The sequence below is a fragment of the Rhineura floridana genome, chromosome 12, assembly GCF_030035675.1.
Source record: "Rhineura floridana isolate rRhiFlo1 chromosome 12, rRhiFlo1.hap2, whole genome shotgun sequence".
NCBI lineage: Eukaryota > Metazoa > Chordata > Lepidosauria > Squamata > Rhineuridae > Rhineura > Rhineura floridana.
The window spans coordinates 26,058,760-26,074,277 of record NC_084491.1 but is presented as its reverse complement, the minus strand read 5'-3'; the positions used below and the strand labels follow the sequence as shown (position 1 = coordinate 26,074,277).

Below are 15,518 nucleotides of genomic sequence, written 5' to 3'. Positions count from 1 at the left end.
CAGATGCAACTCCACATCAGCCCCTGCCAGCATGGCCAATGTTCAGAGATGATGAGATTTGGAGTCCACAACATCTGGAGGGCCAAAGGATCTTCACCCCTATTTCAGTGATTTTATCTTCATCATTGTTAATATATGTTTAGATTACTAGTAGGGCTGCCACCTGATTAAAGAAATCTTAGTCCATAATAATGAGTTTAAGTCAGCTGAGTTTGCATAAATTTTCATGTTCAATCTGCATAAATTTGCACATGAGAAAAATAGTTTCAAAGGAAAATACACTTTGTTTTTAGATGACATGCTGAAGTGTCTCAGCAGGCATCTTCTTATAAGAAGCATTCTTCTCACTCACAAGAAGGAATACCTCTTCTAAGATGGAACCTGCCATTTGCAGTTTCTGTTAGTAAATGATGTTGTAGTAGTAGTAGTAGTAGTTTAAACAGTTACATTACATTTGGTAGGCATTTAATCAGGGAGCCCTTTTTAATCCATAAAATGCTTGTAGCTGTTTCATCTGGCTAATTAATTAATACATTTCTGTCACCATAGATTATCTTCTGAATGTGAAGGTAAACAGTTAATGTTTTCTATAAGTGGACTGACCTCTGCTTTTGGTTTCTTCATCCCCAGATGGTGAAAGCCATTCAGGTCCTGAGAATTCACCTACTGGAGCTGGAGAAAGTGAATGAATTGTGCAAGGACTTTTGTAATCGTTACATCACCTGCCTCAAAACTAAGATGCACAGTGACAACCTACTCAGGAATGACCTTGGGGGCCCTTACTCCCCAAACCAGTCCTCCATAAACCTCCACACACAGGTAATAGCTGAAACCTTTTCAACACAATGCACCTCCTTAAAGAGTTGTAAAGGTTCTTCAAGGTGTTTCATATTTTCTAATGGAGAAAAGTTAGCATTTATTTTATTTTCATTTTGCAGACTGGAAAAAGATGTGAGAGAAACACGGATATTTCCAGTCATCAAGGAGATGTTTTAAAGCTCTAGTGTTTAAAATTGTACACCAGGGTGAGCCAAATCCTACTCTGAGAAAAACAGAATTATGCAAGCCATACAAATGGTGTACATTCATCTAACGGGTATCAATTTAATTATGATTCAGGATTGATTCTTTTTCAGATAGTCGTGAGAAGGGGCACTGAAGCCCTGCTCCCTGATCACGGGAAATCATATCAAGCCCCCAACCTAATCCCCAACTTCTGATATTTCACCCAGTCACTTTCCAGCTGATATCCCCAGAGTTAATAGGTAGAAGTTTCATTAAAGGAAAAAGAAGACAATAACAGAATCTCAGGGTGCTGAATCCCCAGCACCAAATTCCACACTCTCATGGCACTTGTGTGGCATTGAGAGATACCCCACAACAGGGGTGGGCAAAAGGTAGATTAAGATCTACTGCTAGAGCTGATTTTTCAGTGAAAGGACTGTGAGCTCAGTTCAGTTTCTGGTACTCCAAATAAATTCCTGGACTCTGAATTCTTGAATTCAAAGTGTATGGCTCTGGTTGGTGGATTTTTTTGGGATTCTAGTAAAAAACAAAGTAGACCTCACAAGCCTGAAGTTTTCCCTTGTAGGGCATGTGAACCCAGGACTTGGACAAGCATATTGGGTGTGTCGGGGGGTGATCTCCTCTGATCTAGAATTTCATTTTAGCCCCACCATGTTTCAGTGTGATTTCTTGCTGTGCGACCTGTTCCCTGTTCCACTTCAGCCGCTGTGGCTCCTAAAAGGTCTGAGTGTGTATCTATAGCCCTTTTCAGAAGGAAGACTCACATGACGAATTAACATGTGAGCAGGAAACAAAGCTGTGCTGGTTTGCCCCACCTCCAATATTGTGCACACCCACTTGCTCCCCCCCCATCCACACAGATGTTTGCAGAGAGAAAGCTTTCGGGCATACAGTATAGGTGTACTCAGGCATTTACCTGAACATGTGAACCCTCAAAGTGTAAATGGAGGCCTCACAAGCCCTGTCCCAAACTTCCTGGCACAAGTCACACCTCCCGCCTGTCCTGACTTGCCCCATGTTGAGCAGGGAACTTCTGTAGTTGGGGGGAATCTACTCATATTTGCTTAAATGGAAGCAGAACGTTTCTGCTCTCAGGGACTCTCCTTATGCAATTACACAGAAGGTCTACTCATGCTCAAGCTGATGCAAGTAGAAGTCCCCTGCAGACTTACTCTCAACATGGGGATCGTCAGAGACTGAGGATGCAGGGTGAAATACACAGGGATTTTGGAGAAGCCAGATTTCGACTGAACCTTAGGAAAAAACTCTTCACTGTTAGAGCAGTACGACAATGGAACCAATCACCTAGGGCGGTGATGGGCTCTCCAACACTGGAGGCATTCAAGAGGCAGCTGGACAGCCACCTGTCAGGTATGCTTTAAGTTGGATTCTTGCATTGAGCAGGGGGTAGGACTCGATGGCCTTATAGGCCCCTTCCAACCCTACTATTCTATGATTTATGTGTGCCCCTGCCCCCTCCCCATCTACAGATACAGAGTTCAATGCCTGAACATACCAAATGTGTAAAGGTTCCTGTCTGCAGATGTTTGCACTATATGCATGGATGTCAGGGGAAGCGACCCACCGTACATGATGTCAAGATTGGTTTAGTCAACATGGCCCAGGTCCTCCCTGGTGTGTTGTCAGCATATGAGCACTTCTAAACAGGACTCTTCTGCACCAGAAATGCAGCACTTAGAACTTTAGCAGGTATCTACCTTTTGCTAGATCAGAGTATAGCAGGGGCCGTTCCCACAACCTGCTACCTGATCCTTTCAAACAGCAACAATAACAACTGGAGACTGAACCTGGGACCTTCTGTAGGCAAAGCATATGCCCTGCCAGTGAGCAATAGTCCCTCCACAAATATTCACTGTAATCTTGATATCCTGGGTATCACCTGAATGCTCCCATCGTGAAAGCTTTCAAACTCACCTCTGTGCTCCTGATCCCCATTTACTCTGAGAATGCTTTTATAAGTCATACCGGTGAATGCTGTCTTGTTTCTGACTTGCTTACGAATACGGTTAATGAGGCATGTAATGTGGGAAGCAGCCCTTTTTAATTCAAATTGTAGCTCCCAGAAATGCAGGTATTTAATTTGAATGATCTGGTGGATATGCATTTACCTGTCCCTATATTCAGTCCTAAAGAGGAGCGCTATTGAATGCCAATTGTTATTTTCGTCATAATGAAGGATAGCATCAGGGTTCTTTCATTTGTGCCAGGGATGGTCTGTTGTTGTTTTGTTCCTGCTGAGGGTCACATTCCCTTAGGATAACTTGCCAGGGGCAATATGCCAGCAGTAGACACGCTGGAGAATTCCATCAGAAATTGAAATGGGAGCAGAATTGCTGCAATTTGCATGTTCTTTTGAGGTCAGGAACAGAAATCATGTAAATAATTATATTGTTTTCTGCACTGTTGTTTGATGTTTCCCTTCCATTGAAATGCATTGAAATTCATTATGCAATTAATAAAGTTAGTTTTGGTCATAGCAGATAGTGAGACGACTAACACAGGTTTTAGCAGAAGATGAACTGTAGCAGAAAAAGTGCTGTTTGTGATCAAAGCCCCATCTGCTGTATACATGTAAAGCACTATTATAACATTTTAAGCAGTAAATCCAGGGAATTGTAGCTTTTTAAAGAATCCTGGGAACTGTCATTTGTTAAGAGAGTGGGGAAAGTTGGCAACCACAGGGTCTGCCACAAGATGACTGCTTAAACTGGCTATCCTATTGAAAAACTGAATACCCTACTTAGGAAAACTATGCCCTCTTATAGTGGGGTTCCATCAAGAGTCTGGTCCCATCTGCACTATATATGCACAACTCTCCGCACCCTTAATAAACTACACATTCCGAGGATGCTCTGGGGGAAGCCATGACTGTGTCAAGTGGTAATATACTGCATTAAATGTATCATGCAGATGGGGCCAAACATAGGACAGGAAGGAAATTGCTGTCACCTTACATCCCTGACCAGCAGTCACCAAGACAGTAGCTAGTGGTGGTTTGGGACAGAGCCCAAAGTAGGTGAAGGTGCTCTCTCTCTCTCTCTCTCTCTCTCTCTCTCTCTCTCTCTCTCTCTCTCTCTCTCTCTCTCTCTCTCTCTCTCTCTCTCTCTCTCTCTCTCTCTCTCTCTCTCTCTCTCTCTCACTCTCACTCTCACTCTCACTCTCACTCTCACTCTCACTCTCTCTCTCTCTCTCTCTCTCTCTCTCTCTCTCTCTCTCTCTCTCTCTCTCTCTCTCTCTCTCTCACACACACACACACACACACACACACACCTCTTTCACTCTTTATCTCTTCCTCCCCACACAGTTGGGGAGGGACAGGTTGCTTTTGCCAGAGATCTGCAGAGTCTTTGAAATTAGGCTGAAGGCCACACGAGATTAGGCTGAGTGCCGTGCGTTGCTCACCCTTGCTCTAGGAATTTGGCCTCTCCCATACTAGAACATGCGAGGGATGCTATTTATATGTGTCCAAATACATCAGCCTTGGAACATGCGTAATGTGCTTTTCAGTGACATCATTTTACAAATGTGGGGAATGCAAAGTAGCAGATGTTCAGCAGGATTTACGGCACAATTCTAGACATGCCCGCTCAGAGGTAAGTCCTACTGTGTTTATTGAGACTTGCTCCAAGGTAAAATGTATATAGAATTTCAGCATTAGGTTTTGTTGAATAGCAGCCCCTTCTGCTACACAGGAAACCACACTCAGGGAGAGATTCAAATGTAGTTTACAAAGTGGCATAGGGTTGGGTGCTGCTTTGCAAAAAAAAAAAATGCCATAAGTTGCACTGTATATGCTCACCATAAAAAGTGTCTTTTGTAAAAATGGTGTGTGAGCAGGGATTGGGGTGGGGTGGGAGAATTCAATTCAGTTTGCATTTAAAGGTGAACCTACCTAATTTACACATTCCTAAACAATATGCGAAGCAAAATGCAACCATTCTTCAAAATTCACACTTCTCCGAATTTTGTAATACAGTTCTTCGGCCAAATAATGTGTACGATAATGCATATACTAGGGTAAAGAGTGCATTGAATTGCATATATTGGTGAAAACAGCATACAAAAATGCATTATACTAGGAGAAATTGCTTTGCAAAAATGCATGTATTAGACAAAATTGCATAAAAATGTGCTTATTAGGAGAAATTTGCGCTAAAATGCTGATGAATTTTAAAAAATCACAAATTGATGCAAAAATGTAGAGAACTGGATTTTTGATTGGAAAAATGAGAAACGGAGAGAACAGAAATGGACAGATTCATCCATCCCTATTTGCAGAGTGCCTTTTCACACACATAAGTTCAACTGATATGGATCACGGCCTGTAAGCATCATGCCCCACCATGGCATTCTATGGGCTCTGATAAGATCCAGGACCCAGCTTAGGTCAGGGGAGCAATATGCTATACTTGCTACAGGGTTGTATTGCGGCTTGAATTAGTTTGATCCTGTCCTGAACAATGGTAGCAGCAGCAGCAGCAGCAATATAGCACTTTCAAGTTCCAAAGAGCTCCAGGTGCGTTGTCAGGTTCTGATACTTAAAACAACCCCATATGGCAGCCTTTCCTGACCTTGGGTCCCCAGATGTTGCTGGACTACAATTCCCATCAATTCCTGACCATTGGCCATGCTGGCTGGGGCTGATGGGAGTTGTACTATGGGGACCCAATGGTTGGGAAGGGATGCCGTAAGGTATTATCCCTTTTTTGCATATACAGTTGGGTGAACTGAAGAGATTATGGCTTGCTAAGGCCATCTAGTGAGTCCATGGCAGAGGAGAGATCCAAACAGGTAGCTCATTTTCATAGCCACTAAACTACATCAGGTCTTGAGCTATGCGCTGTGACATTTTGGATGCCCATGATGGCAATGTCTGCCAATAACACCAAATCAAGGCCCCCTCTTGAAACATTTCCTGCCCTTTTTTGTGACAATTCCCCATTTGTGACTCCTGTTCCTGAACAGCAGGTTGCTGTGCCACAATGAGAAATAGCGAAGAATGCAGGAAAAATGCCTTTGCTCCTGCTCTACATTGATGTAATGTTGTTATAATAATTTAGAAGTAACATGGCTGAGGAAACAAATCTATGAAGTGAAGAGGCAAAGGCTACATAAGCAATGCTCCTGCAAAATATCTGGGATGAGTTAATGCAGCAGCCGATGTACGTTTGGATATCATGTGTACATTTTAACACCTGCTTTTTGAAGTGTGTGTGTGTTGGGGTGTGTGGGCACATGTGCAGGACACACAATATTTTTGAAAAATTCAAAAACTCAACCTGCAATCCTGTGCACGCTTACTTTGGAGTAAGCCAATGTGAGCATAGTGGAACTTACTTCTGAGTAAATATGCACAGGATGAAACAGTAAAGTTGCCATCCTTTCTATTTTAAGGCACAATCCAACTCGCATTTACACCAGGCTGAGGAAAGTTGGATGTGGTGAGTGTCTAGCTGAGTCAACTGCGTCCTTGTTCAGCCAGGCTACGCTAGTGCAGGTCCCTCAGCCTGGCTCACCCGGGACCCAGCCAGGTCAGCCAAGACCACCACAAATGGAGCCAGCGTAAGCCAGTTTAAGGCCAAAAACAGGGACATGTTGGGGACGTGTCAGGGGAAGGACCAAGGTGAGAAGATTTAGGCCACATCCAACTCATGTTTGGAGTGCTCCTGCAGGTCCCAATTCAGGCAAGAGTTATTGCAGGAAAAAGGTCAGTCTAAGAAAATAATTGCAATAGAAGTCAATGGACAAGGCTTACTCCCAGTAGGGGTATTTAGGAGTGGAGGCTTTTCCTTCTGGTTCCTGCATGCAGCTCCTGGCTGAGCCAGCGTTCAGCCAACCCAGAGGCTCCTGAATACCAATTGGATGTGGTGGAACTTTACTTCGGCTTCTCTTGCTCCAGCACAACTTATACTGGCTTTTCCTGGGTTGGATCTGTGCTGCTATTGGTTGTGCAGGATCACAACATAAAGCTTCCCTCTCCATCACCCACAATCCTCGGCAAAAGCAAAACTATTTAAAATAATAATAATAATAAAACATAAGTAGCTCACTTCAATAAAAAACATGGTGCTTTCTTTTTCTGAGATTTTTATTTTATTTTAAACATACCTGTGCATTCCAAAGCAGAAATTTTGCTTTTCAGCATTTTATTTCTCAGCCCTGGAGGGACAAATAAATCTCAGTTACACTTTACTGGCAAGAAAAAGATTGTTTCAGGAGCAGAAAACACACAACAAACTTTCCTTTCTACCCCTTCTGTTCCCTGGGGGGGGGGGGAGGACAGGATGATGAGAGAACAGCTTGGAGAGAGGAATATAGTTTTTAAGGCACAAGTAGTAGCCATACAAACATATCCTGTTGTTGTTTCCTTCTCGCTTACATCCAGCAATCCATCTATCTAGTGCCATTTGTAATCAGCTATCCCAATCCAACAGTATCTATAGGGATGGGAGAAAAATTCAATTCACTTTGCATTTAAAGACGAATCTGCCTAAACTGAACTTTCTGAAAGAATTCACAAGCCAAAACATAGCCATCTTTTGGAATCTGCACGTTTCCAAATGTTGCGCTGCAGTTTTCCAGCCAAGTAATGTGTATAAAAAAGCCTATGCTAGGGTAAGGTGTGCATAAAAAAATCATATGTTAGTGGAAAAAAGAATGCAAAAATGCATTATACTAAGGGAATTTGTGTTGTGAAAATACATAGGCAAAATAGCATGCAAAATGTTTATATTAGAAGAAATTTGCGCTAAAATGCAGCTGAATTTTCATGAGGACTTCTTTTTTAAAAAAGCACAAACTGATATGGAAATGCTGAGAACTAAACTTACGAGTGCAAAAAGGAGAAACTGAGAGAAACCAAAATAGACACATTTGCCCATCCCTATCTGTCCCTAACAGAAAACCCTGTAGACTCTTGTAGTGGACTGAAGCGCTTTTATACAGGTGGGCCCTGCTTATATGGCGGGTTCCGGTCTGGACCCCCATCATAAAGCGGAAATCGCCATAAAGTGGGACCCCATTCACTATAATGGGCCGCGTCACACAAAAATGATGTGAAAACATCGCAAAAGAGCAAAAAATACCTTTAAAATTGAAAATGAAAGCCACCGCATCAGCGGAACACCTTAAAGCGGAACGCCGTAAAGCAGGACCCTACTGTAGTCTAGTCCTAATGCTAGATGGTGTGTCAACTCCTCTCTCCAGCAGTGAGATCTGTACAGAATGCCATAGCAACCTCAAATAAATAACTTTTTTTTAGATAGGGCAATGATGTGAGCTGCAGACAGGACAACAGCTTAAACAGGATGGATTTAGACTGAATATGGCACTGAAGATTGTGTAGCATTAATGGCCCCATTTGCTGCTTCATTCTTCTTTGCAAAAATTTGGTGGACAGAAGCAAAAATACGATATGCAGTATCAGTAAAATAACTCATTAGTTTAAAAGTTTGCAACGTGTGTGTGTGTGTGTGTGTGTGTGTGTGTGTGTGTGTGTGTGTGTGTGTGTGTGTGTGTGTGTGTGTGTGTGTGTGTGTGTGTGTGTGTGTGTGTGTGTGAGAGAGAGAGAGAGAGAGAGAGAGAGAGAGGGGGGGGGGGAATGGAGTGTTTGTGGGGAAACTCAGGTTCAAAATTGCACTTGATCATGAAGCTCACTGGGTAATCTTAGACTAGTCACTCTCTTCAGGGCCAGCCTAGCTTTCCTCACAGGGCAGTTGTAAGAATAAAACAAGATAGGTGGAAGATATCTATGTACCTTGTCTTGAACTCCTTAGATTTGGGGCAGGATCAAAATGGCGGGGAAAACTCTACTTATATTTCAGGGTTATATATGGGCATTAAAGGCCCTCCTGGGTGTGTCCTCCTGGTTCAGGCTAAGTGCCTAGATGTAAAATTTGTCACATAGTACCCCCTCAGGTAGCCATTTTTTTCAAAATGTATAGGTGTGGGGGCCCAAATCCAAATTGTTAAAGCCCCCCCTCCACAGTCCAGCTTCCCCTTCATGCACCAGTTATTTAAAACACTGGTGACAAATGACATGATTAATTTCGCTCTAAGTTTTGTAGTTAAATGGATCAAACTGTCAGGGACCAGGAGCCAGAATCCTCTTCAGGTGATGAAGTGGAGGACTCCAAAACAGAAGGGGAAGGACAGAAGCATTGCTACCCGAGTAGCCTGTGGGGACGCACACAGCCAGATGATGTGGCACTGCTATGCTCAGACTCAGGCGACTCCATGGAGGACTCAGGGCAGCTAGAGACTCCATCACAGGAAAGGTGGGCCCCTTTAAGCAAAGCAACATCTACCAGCACAGAGATGCCCAACAAAGGAAGCTGGGTTATACTAAATCAGACCACTCATCTATCTCATGCAGTATTGTCTACACTGACTGGCAGTGGCTCTGCGGGGTTTCAGGCAGGGGACACTCTCAGCCTAACCTGAAGATGCCAGGGAGTGAACCTGGGACCTTCTGCATGCAAAGCCAATGCTCTGCCACTGGGCTATGAGCCTTCCCCAATTAGGAGGCAGCTTTGCTGTTGCTATATAGAGATGAAGCTCAGTTTGTTGCCTATGGGAGCAACACTGGATGAGCACCTGCATTCAGCCTGAAGCCGCCTATACTCAGTCTTGCCTCAGTCTGCCTGCTACCCAATCGGAACGTCACCCTGCACCCAGCTTGAGTTCTGCCTTGCCTTCCTTTGCCTCGCCTTAGTACAGAGCATGACACATACACTCATTTGTTATAACCAGGCTAAGATTTCTGTCCATGGAGGATTGTTTGGGGGTAACATAGCTTGATGTAGCTTTCCAATCCATCCAGGTCTAGAGCATCTAAGGTGTGAATCTTAAATCCATATTTCTCTGGAGCAGAACCATATAGTGTGAGGACAATGATGTCCAAATGTAAAGAGTTTCTGGTGGGAGAAAAGGGGAGGGGTGAAATTTTAAAAGTTTATTTCCCATTTAGATTTACTGAAATATCTAAATCACTTAATCATTGGTCTTAAAAAAACAACAACCAGCCTGTCTGTGTTTTCAAATATTCTCTAGAAATGGACTTAATATTCCTTTACTGCTTTATTATAGTTTCCCTTATGATCAAAATTAGCAAGAAACTTGCATAAAGGAGAACAATAATTGCTCAACGAGCATCTCGTTTGTAATTTATTAGTTTCTATTATTGCGAGTTGCCATGGCAACACCCCGCATCCAGGGCGATGAGAGAGATGTTAGATATGAGCTGACGAGGCTCCAAGTCCCAGCAAATGGAGATGCACATTTTTATCAGTAATTTTCATGAAAATAATATGTGAGGAGTTAATGAGATGGAAAGCCATCCTGTGGCTATTGTGAATTTTTTTTTAAGTGTTGATCTAATTAGAATGCATCGGTCAGGAAAAGTAATGAGGATTTAGCGCCTCACAAAGATGTGAGGATCATATCAGAAAATTAGCACAAGTCTTTGGAAATAATCAGGCCCATGGAGAGGCACTGCCCCCCCTTTCCTCACCCTGACATTTTTACAAGGAATTCTATCAAGGAGTGGCTTAGCACTCCTCATAAGAACATAAGAACATAAGAAGAGCCTGCTGGATCAGGCCAGTGGCCCATCTAGTCCAGCATCCTGTTCTCACAGTAGCCAACCAGGTGCCTGGGGGAAGCCCGCAAGCAGGACCCGAGTGCAAGAACACTCTCCCCTCCTGAGGCTTCCGGCAACTGGTTTTCAGAAGCATGCTGCCTCTGACTAGGGTGGCAGTGCACAGCCATCACAGCTAGTAGCCATTGATAGCCCTGTCCTCCATGAATTTGTCTAATCTTCTTTTAAAGCCATCCAAGCTGGTGGCCATTACTGCATCTTGTGGGAGCAAATTCCATAGTTTAACTGTGCGCTGAGTAAAGAAGTACTTCCTTTTGTCTGTCCTGAATCTTCCAACATTCAGCTTCTTTGAATGTCCACGAGTTCTAGTATTATGAGAGAGGGAGAAGAACTTTTCTCTATCCACTTTCTCAATGCCATGCATAATTTTATACACTTCTATCATGTCTCCTCTGACCCGCCTTTTCTCTAAACTAAAAAGCCCCAAATGCTGCAACCTTTCCTCGTAAGGGAGTCGCTCCATCCCCTTGATCATTCTGGTTGCCCTCTTCTGAACCTTTTCCAACTCTATAATATCCTTTTTGAGATGAGGCGACCAGAACTGTACACAGTATTCCAAATGGGGCCGCACCATAGATTTATACAACGGCATTATGATATCGGCTGTTTTATTTTCAATACCTTTCCTAATTATCGCTAGCATGGAATTTGCCTTTTTCACAGCTGCCGCACACTGGGTCGACATTTTCATCGTGCTGTCCACTACAACCCCGAGGTCTCTCTCCTGGTCGGTCACCGCCAGTTCAGACCCCATGAGCGTATATGTGAAATTCAGATTTTTTGCTCCAATATGCATAATTTTACACTTGTTTATATTGAATTGCATTTGCCATTTTTCCGCCCATTCACTCAGTTTGGAGAGGTCTTTTTGGAGCTCTTCGCAATCCCTTTTTGTTTTAACAACCCTGAACAATTTAGTGTCGTCAGCAAACTTGGCCACTTCACTGCTCACTCCTAATTCTAGGTCCTTAATGAACAAGTTGAAAAGTACAGGTCCCAATACCGATCCTTGAGGGACTCCACTTTCTACAGCCCTCCATTGGGAGAACTGTCCGTTTATTCCTACTCTCTGCTTTCTGCTTCTTAACCAATTCCTTATCCACAAGAGGACCTCTCCTCTTATTCCATGACTGCTAAGCTTCCTCAGAAGCCTTTGGTGAGGTACCTTGTCAAACGCTTTTTGAAAGTCTAAGTACACTATGTCCACTGGATCACCTCTATCTATATGCTTGTTGACACTCTCAAAGAATTCTAATAGGTTACTGAGACAGGACTTTCCCTTGCAGAAGCCATGCTGGCTCTGCTTCAGCAAGGCTTGTTCTTCTATGTGCTTAGTTAATCTAGCTTTAATAATACTTTCTACCAGTTTTCCAGGGACAGAAGTTAAGCTAACTGGCCTGTAATTTCCGGGATCCCCTCTGGATCCCTTTTTGAAGATTGGCGTTACATTTGCCACTTTCCAGTCCTCAGGCACGGAGGAGGACCCGAGGGACAAGTTACATATTTTAGTTAGCAGATCAGCAATTTCACCTTTGAGTTCTTTGAGAACTCTCGGGTGGATGATATCCGGGCCCGGTGATTTGTCAGTTTTTATATTGTCCATTAAGCTTAGAAATTCCTCTCTCATTACCACTATTTGTCTCAGTTCCTCAGAATCCCTTCCTGCAAGTGTTAGTTCAGGTTCAGGGATCTGCCCTATATCTTCCACTGTGAAGACAGATGCAAAGAATTCATTTAGCTTCTCTGCAATCTCCTTATCGTTCTTTAGTACACCTTTGACTCCCTTATCATCCAAGGGTCCAATTGTCTCCCTAGATGGTCTCCTGCTTTGAATGTATTTATAGAATTTGTTGTTGTTGGTTTTTATGTTCTTAGCAATGTGCTCCTCAAATTCTTTTTTAGCATCCCTGATTGTCTTCTTGCATTTCTTTTGCCAGAGTTTGTGTTCTTTTTTATTTTCTTCATTCGGACAAGACTTCCATTTTCTGAAGGAAGACTTTTTGCCTCTAAGAGCTTCCTTGACTTTGCTCGTTAACCATGCTGGCATCTTCTTGGCCCTGGCGGTACCTTTTCTGATCTGCGGTATGCACTCCAGTTGAGCTTCTAATATAGTGTTTTTAAACAACTTCCAAGCATTTTCGAGTGATGTGACCCTCTGGACTTTGTTTTTCAGCTTTCTTTTTACCAATCCCCTCATTTTTGTGAAGTTTCCTCTTTTGAAGTCAAATGTGACCGTGTTGGATTTTCTTGGCAATTGGCCAGTTACATGTATGTTTAATTTAATAGCACTGTGGTCACTGCTCCCAATCGGTTCAACAACACTTACATCTCGCACCAGGTCCCGGTCCCCACTGAGGATTAAGTCCAGGGTTGCCGTCCCTCTGGTCGGTTCCATGACCAACTGATCTAGGGAATAGTCATTTAGAATATCTAGAAACTTTGCTTCTTTGTCATGACTGGAACACATATGCGGCCAGTCTATGTCCGGGTAGTTGAAGTCACCCATTACTACCACATTTCCTAGTTTGGATGCTTCCTCAATTTCATATCTCATCTCAAGGTCTCCCTGAGCATTTTGATCAGGGGGACGATAGATCGTTCCCAGTATTAAGTCCCTCCTGGGGCACGGTATCACCACCCACAACGATTCTGTGGAGGAGTCTGCCTCTTTTGGGGTTTCGAGCTTGCTGGATTCAATGCCTTCTTTCACGTATAGAGCGACTCCGCCACCAATACGTCCTTCCCTGTCCTTCCGATATAGTTTATATCCAGGGATAACCGTATCCCACTGGTTTTCTCCATTCCACCAGGTCTCCGTTATGCTCACTATATCAATGCTCTCCTCTAAGACCAAGCACTCCAGTTCTCCCATCTTGGTTCGGAGGCTCCTAGCATTAGCGTACAGGCACTTGTAAGCAGTGTCTCTCTTCAAGTGTCTTTGGCACTTGTGGTTAGGCCTGTGGTAATTTTGCTCTTCTGAATTTATATCCTGTGCCCCTGCTCTCACAATGCCTACTTCTAGGCCTACCCCTTTTAAAATTTCATCATTTCTTTGGTTTTTATCCCAGGGGGGAGGTTTATTCCGAACCGGACCTTTCTCAGCTCCTGTCGGGTTTCCCCCCTCAGTCAGTTTAAAAGCTGCTCTGCTACCTTTTTAATTTTAAGTGCCAGCAGTCTGGTTCCATTCTGGTTCAAGTGGAGCCCGTCCCTTTTGTACAGGCCCGGCTTGTCCCAAAATGTTCCCCAGTGCCTAACAAATCCAAACCCTTCCACCTGACACCATCGTCTCATCCACGCATTGAGACTGCGAAGCTGGGCCTGTCTGGCTGGTCCTGCGCGTGGAACCGGTAGCATTTCAGAGAAAGCCACCTTGGAGGTCCTGGCTTTCAGCATCCTACCTAGCAACCTAAATTTTGCTTCCAGAACCTCACGGCTGCATTTCCCCATGTCGTTGGTGCCAACGTGCACCACGACCACTGACTCCTTCCCAGCACTGTCTACCAAAGTATCTAAACGACGGGCGATATCCGCAACCTTCGCACCAGGCAGGCAAAACACCTTGCGGTCTACACGCCCATCACACACCCCACTGTCTATGTTCCTAATGATCGAATCACCCACTACAAGGATCCCTCCACCCCCTGGAGATATATCCTCGGCACGAGAGGATAGCTGCTCATCCCCCAAGGAATGGGTCCCTTCTAAGGGATCGTTTCCCTCTTCCTCAGCTGGATGCTCTCCTTTCCCGAGACCATCGTTGTCCATGATAGCAGGAGAGCTATCATCGTTGGAGTGGGACACAGCTATAACGTCCCTGAACGCCTCCTCCACACACCTCTCTGCCTCTCTCAGCTTTTCCAGGTCTGCCACCTTGGCCTCAAGGAAATGAAGTCGTTCCCGGAGAGCCAGGAGCTCATTGCACCGAGAGCACACCCACGACTTCTGTCCAACAGGCAGATAGTCGTACATGCTGCAGGCGGTGCAAAACACTGGAAAGCCCCCACACCCCTGCTGGCTTCTTACCTGCATAGTTTTGTTTAAGGTTTATTACGTCAATGGGTTGGAGACTGCGGTTTAGTTGAGGTCAGGGAACAGATGGGCAGAGTGGGGGGCCCTGGCCTCCTCGCCCTGCTGCCGAACTCGCTCTGCTGCTTAACTCGCCTTGACGCTTTGTCAGCTGGGGCTCCCTCTAGCTCGTGGAGCAGGCTCCCTCGCTAGGGTGCTCGGACTTTATATGTGTGGCTGGTTCCTCCCAGCTACTGCTGCCAGCCAATGATGTGTTACTTGAGGCTGATGGCTATCAGCTGGGGCTTAACTCTTTAGTATTCTCTCAGGCTTCCTTCCTTCCTGAGCGAGGGGCGGGGCTGTTTAAGCTTTTGGCTGCTTTTAATCTAATCAAGGGGCTGCGCCTTCCAGGCAAGTCTTTTGTGTTTGTTGTTTTCCCACCTAGAAGAGCCTGACCTTTCTTTAACCTAGGGAAACAGAGCTTGTGGTTGTGTTTCAGGAAGGCTGAAGCTGCCCTTTTTAGCAAGGACTGCGCTGACTCTCTCCGTGTATTTGTCAGTGGAGTTTCCTTTTCCCCCTTCTCTCCGACTGGAATTTAGCCTTGTTTACAGTGTCCCCTGAAGCTTTCCTGCTAGGGTGGTGTTGAAAACTAGCTTTCTATGGGCTTCCTTCTCCTAGGATCTGTCTCCTAAGATATAGGTTCTTTCAGGATTTGGCTCCTAGCTCAGGGTGACCTTGGGCTGCCCTTATTACTTATTGCTCTGAGCTGTTTTACTTCAATTAAATAATGGAATAAATGGGAGCTACT

The 15,518-nt window shown here is 44.4% G+C and overlaps 1 protein-coding gene across 9 annotated transcripts in view; it reads left to right on the top strand.

Annotated features, from left to right (window-relative positions):
- The window catches only part of PKNOX2 (PBX/knotted 1 homeobox 2), a 467,254-nt gene that overhangs the window by 389,257 nt on the left and 62,479 nt on the right, over positions 1-15,518 (top strand). For all 9 annotated transcript variants that reach the window (XM_061592847.1, XM_061592840.1, XM_061592843.1 and 6 more), the window contains one exon: positions 631-819. In XM_061592847.1, the coding sequence (XP_061448831.1) occupies positions 631-819 (189 nt within the window). The remainder of the gene's footprint in view (positions 1-630; positions 820-15,518) is intronic.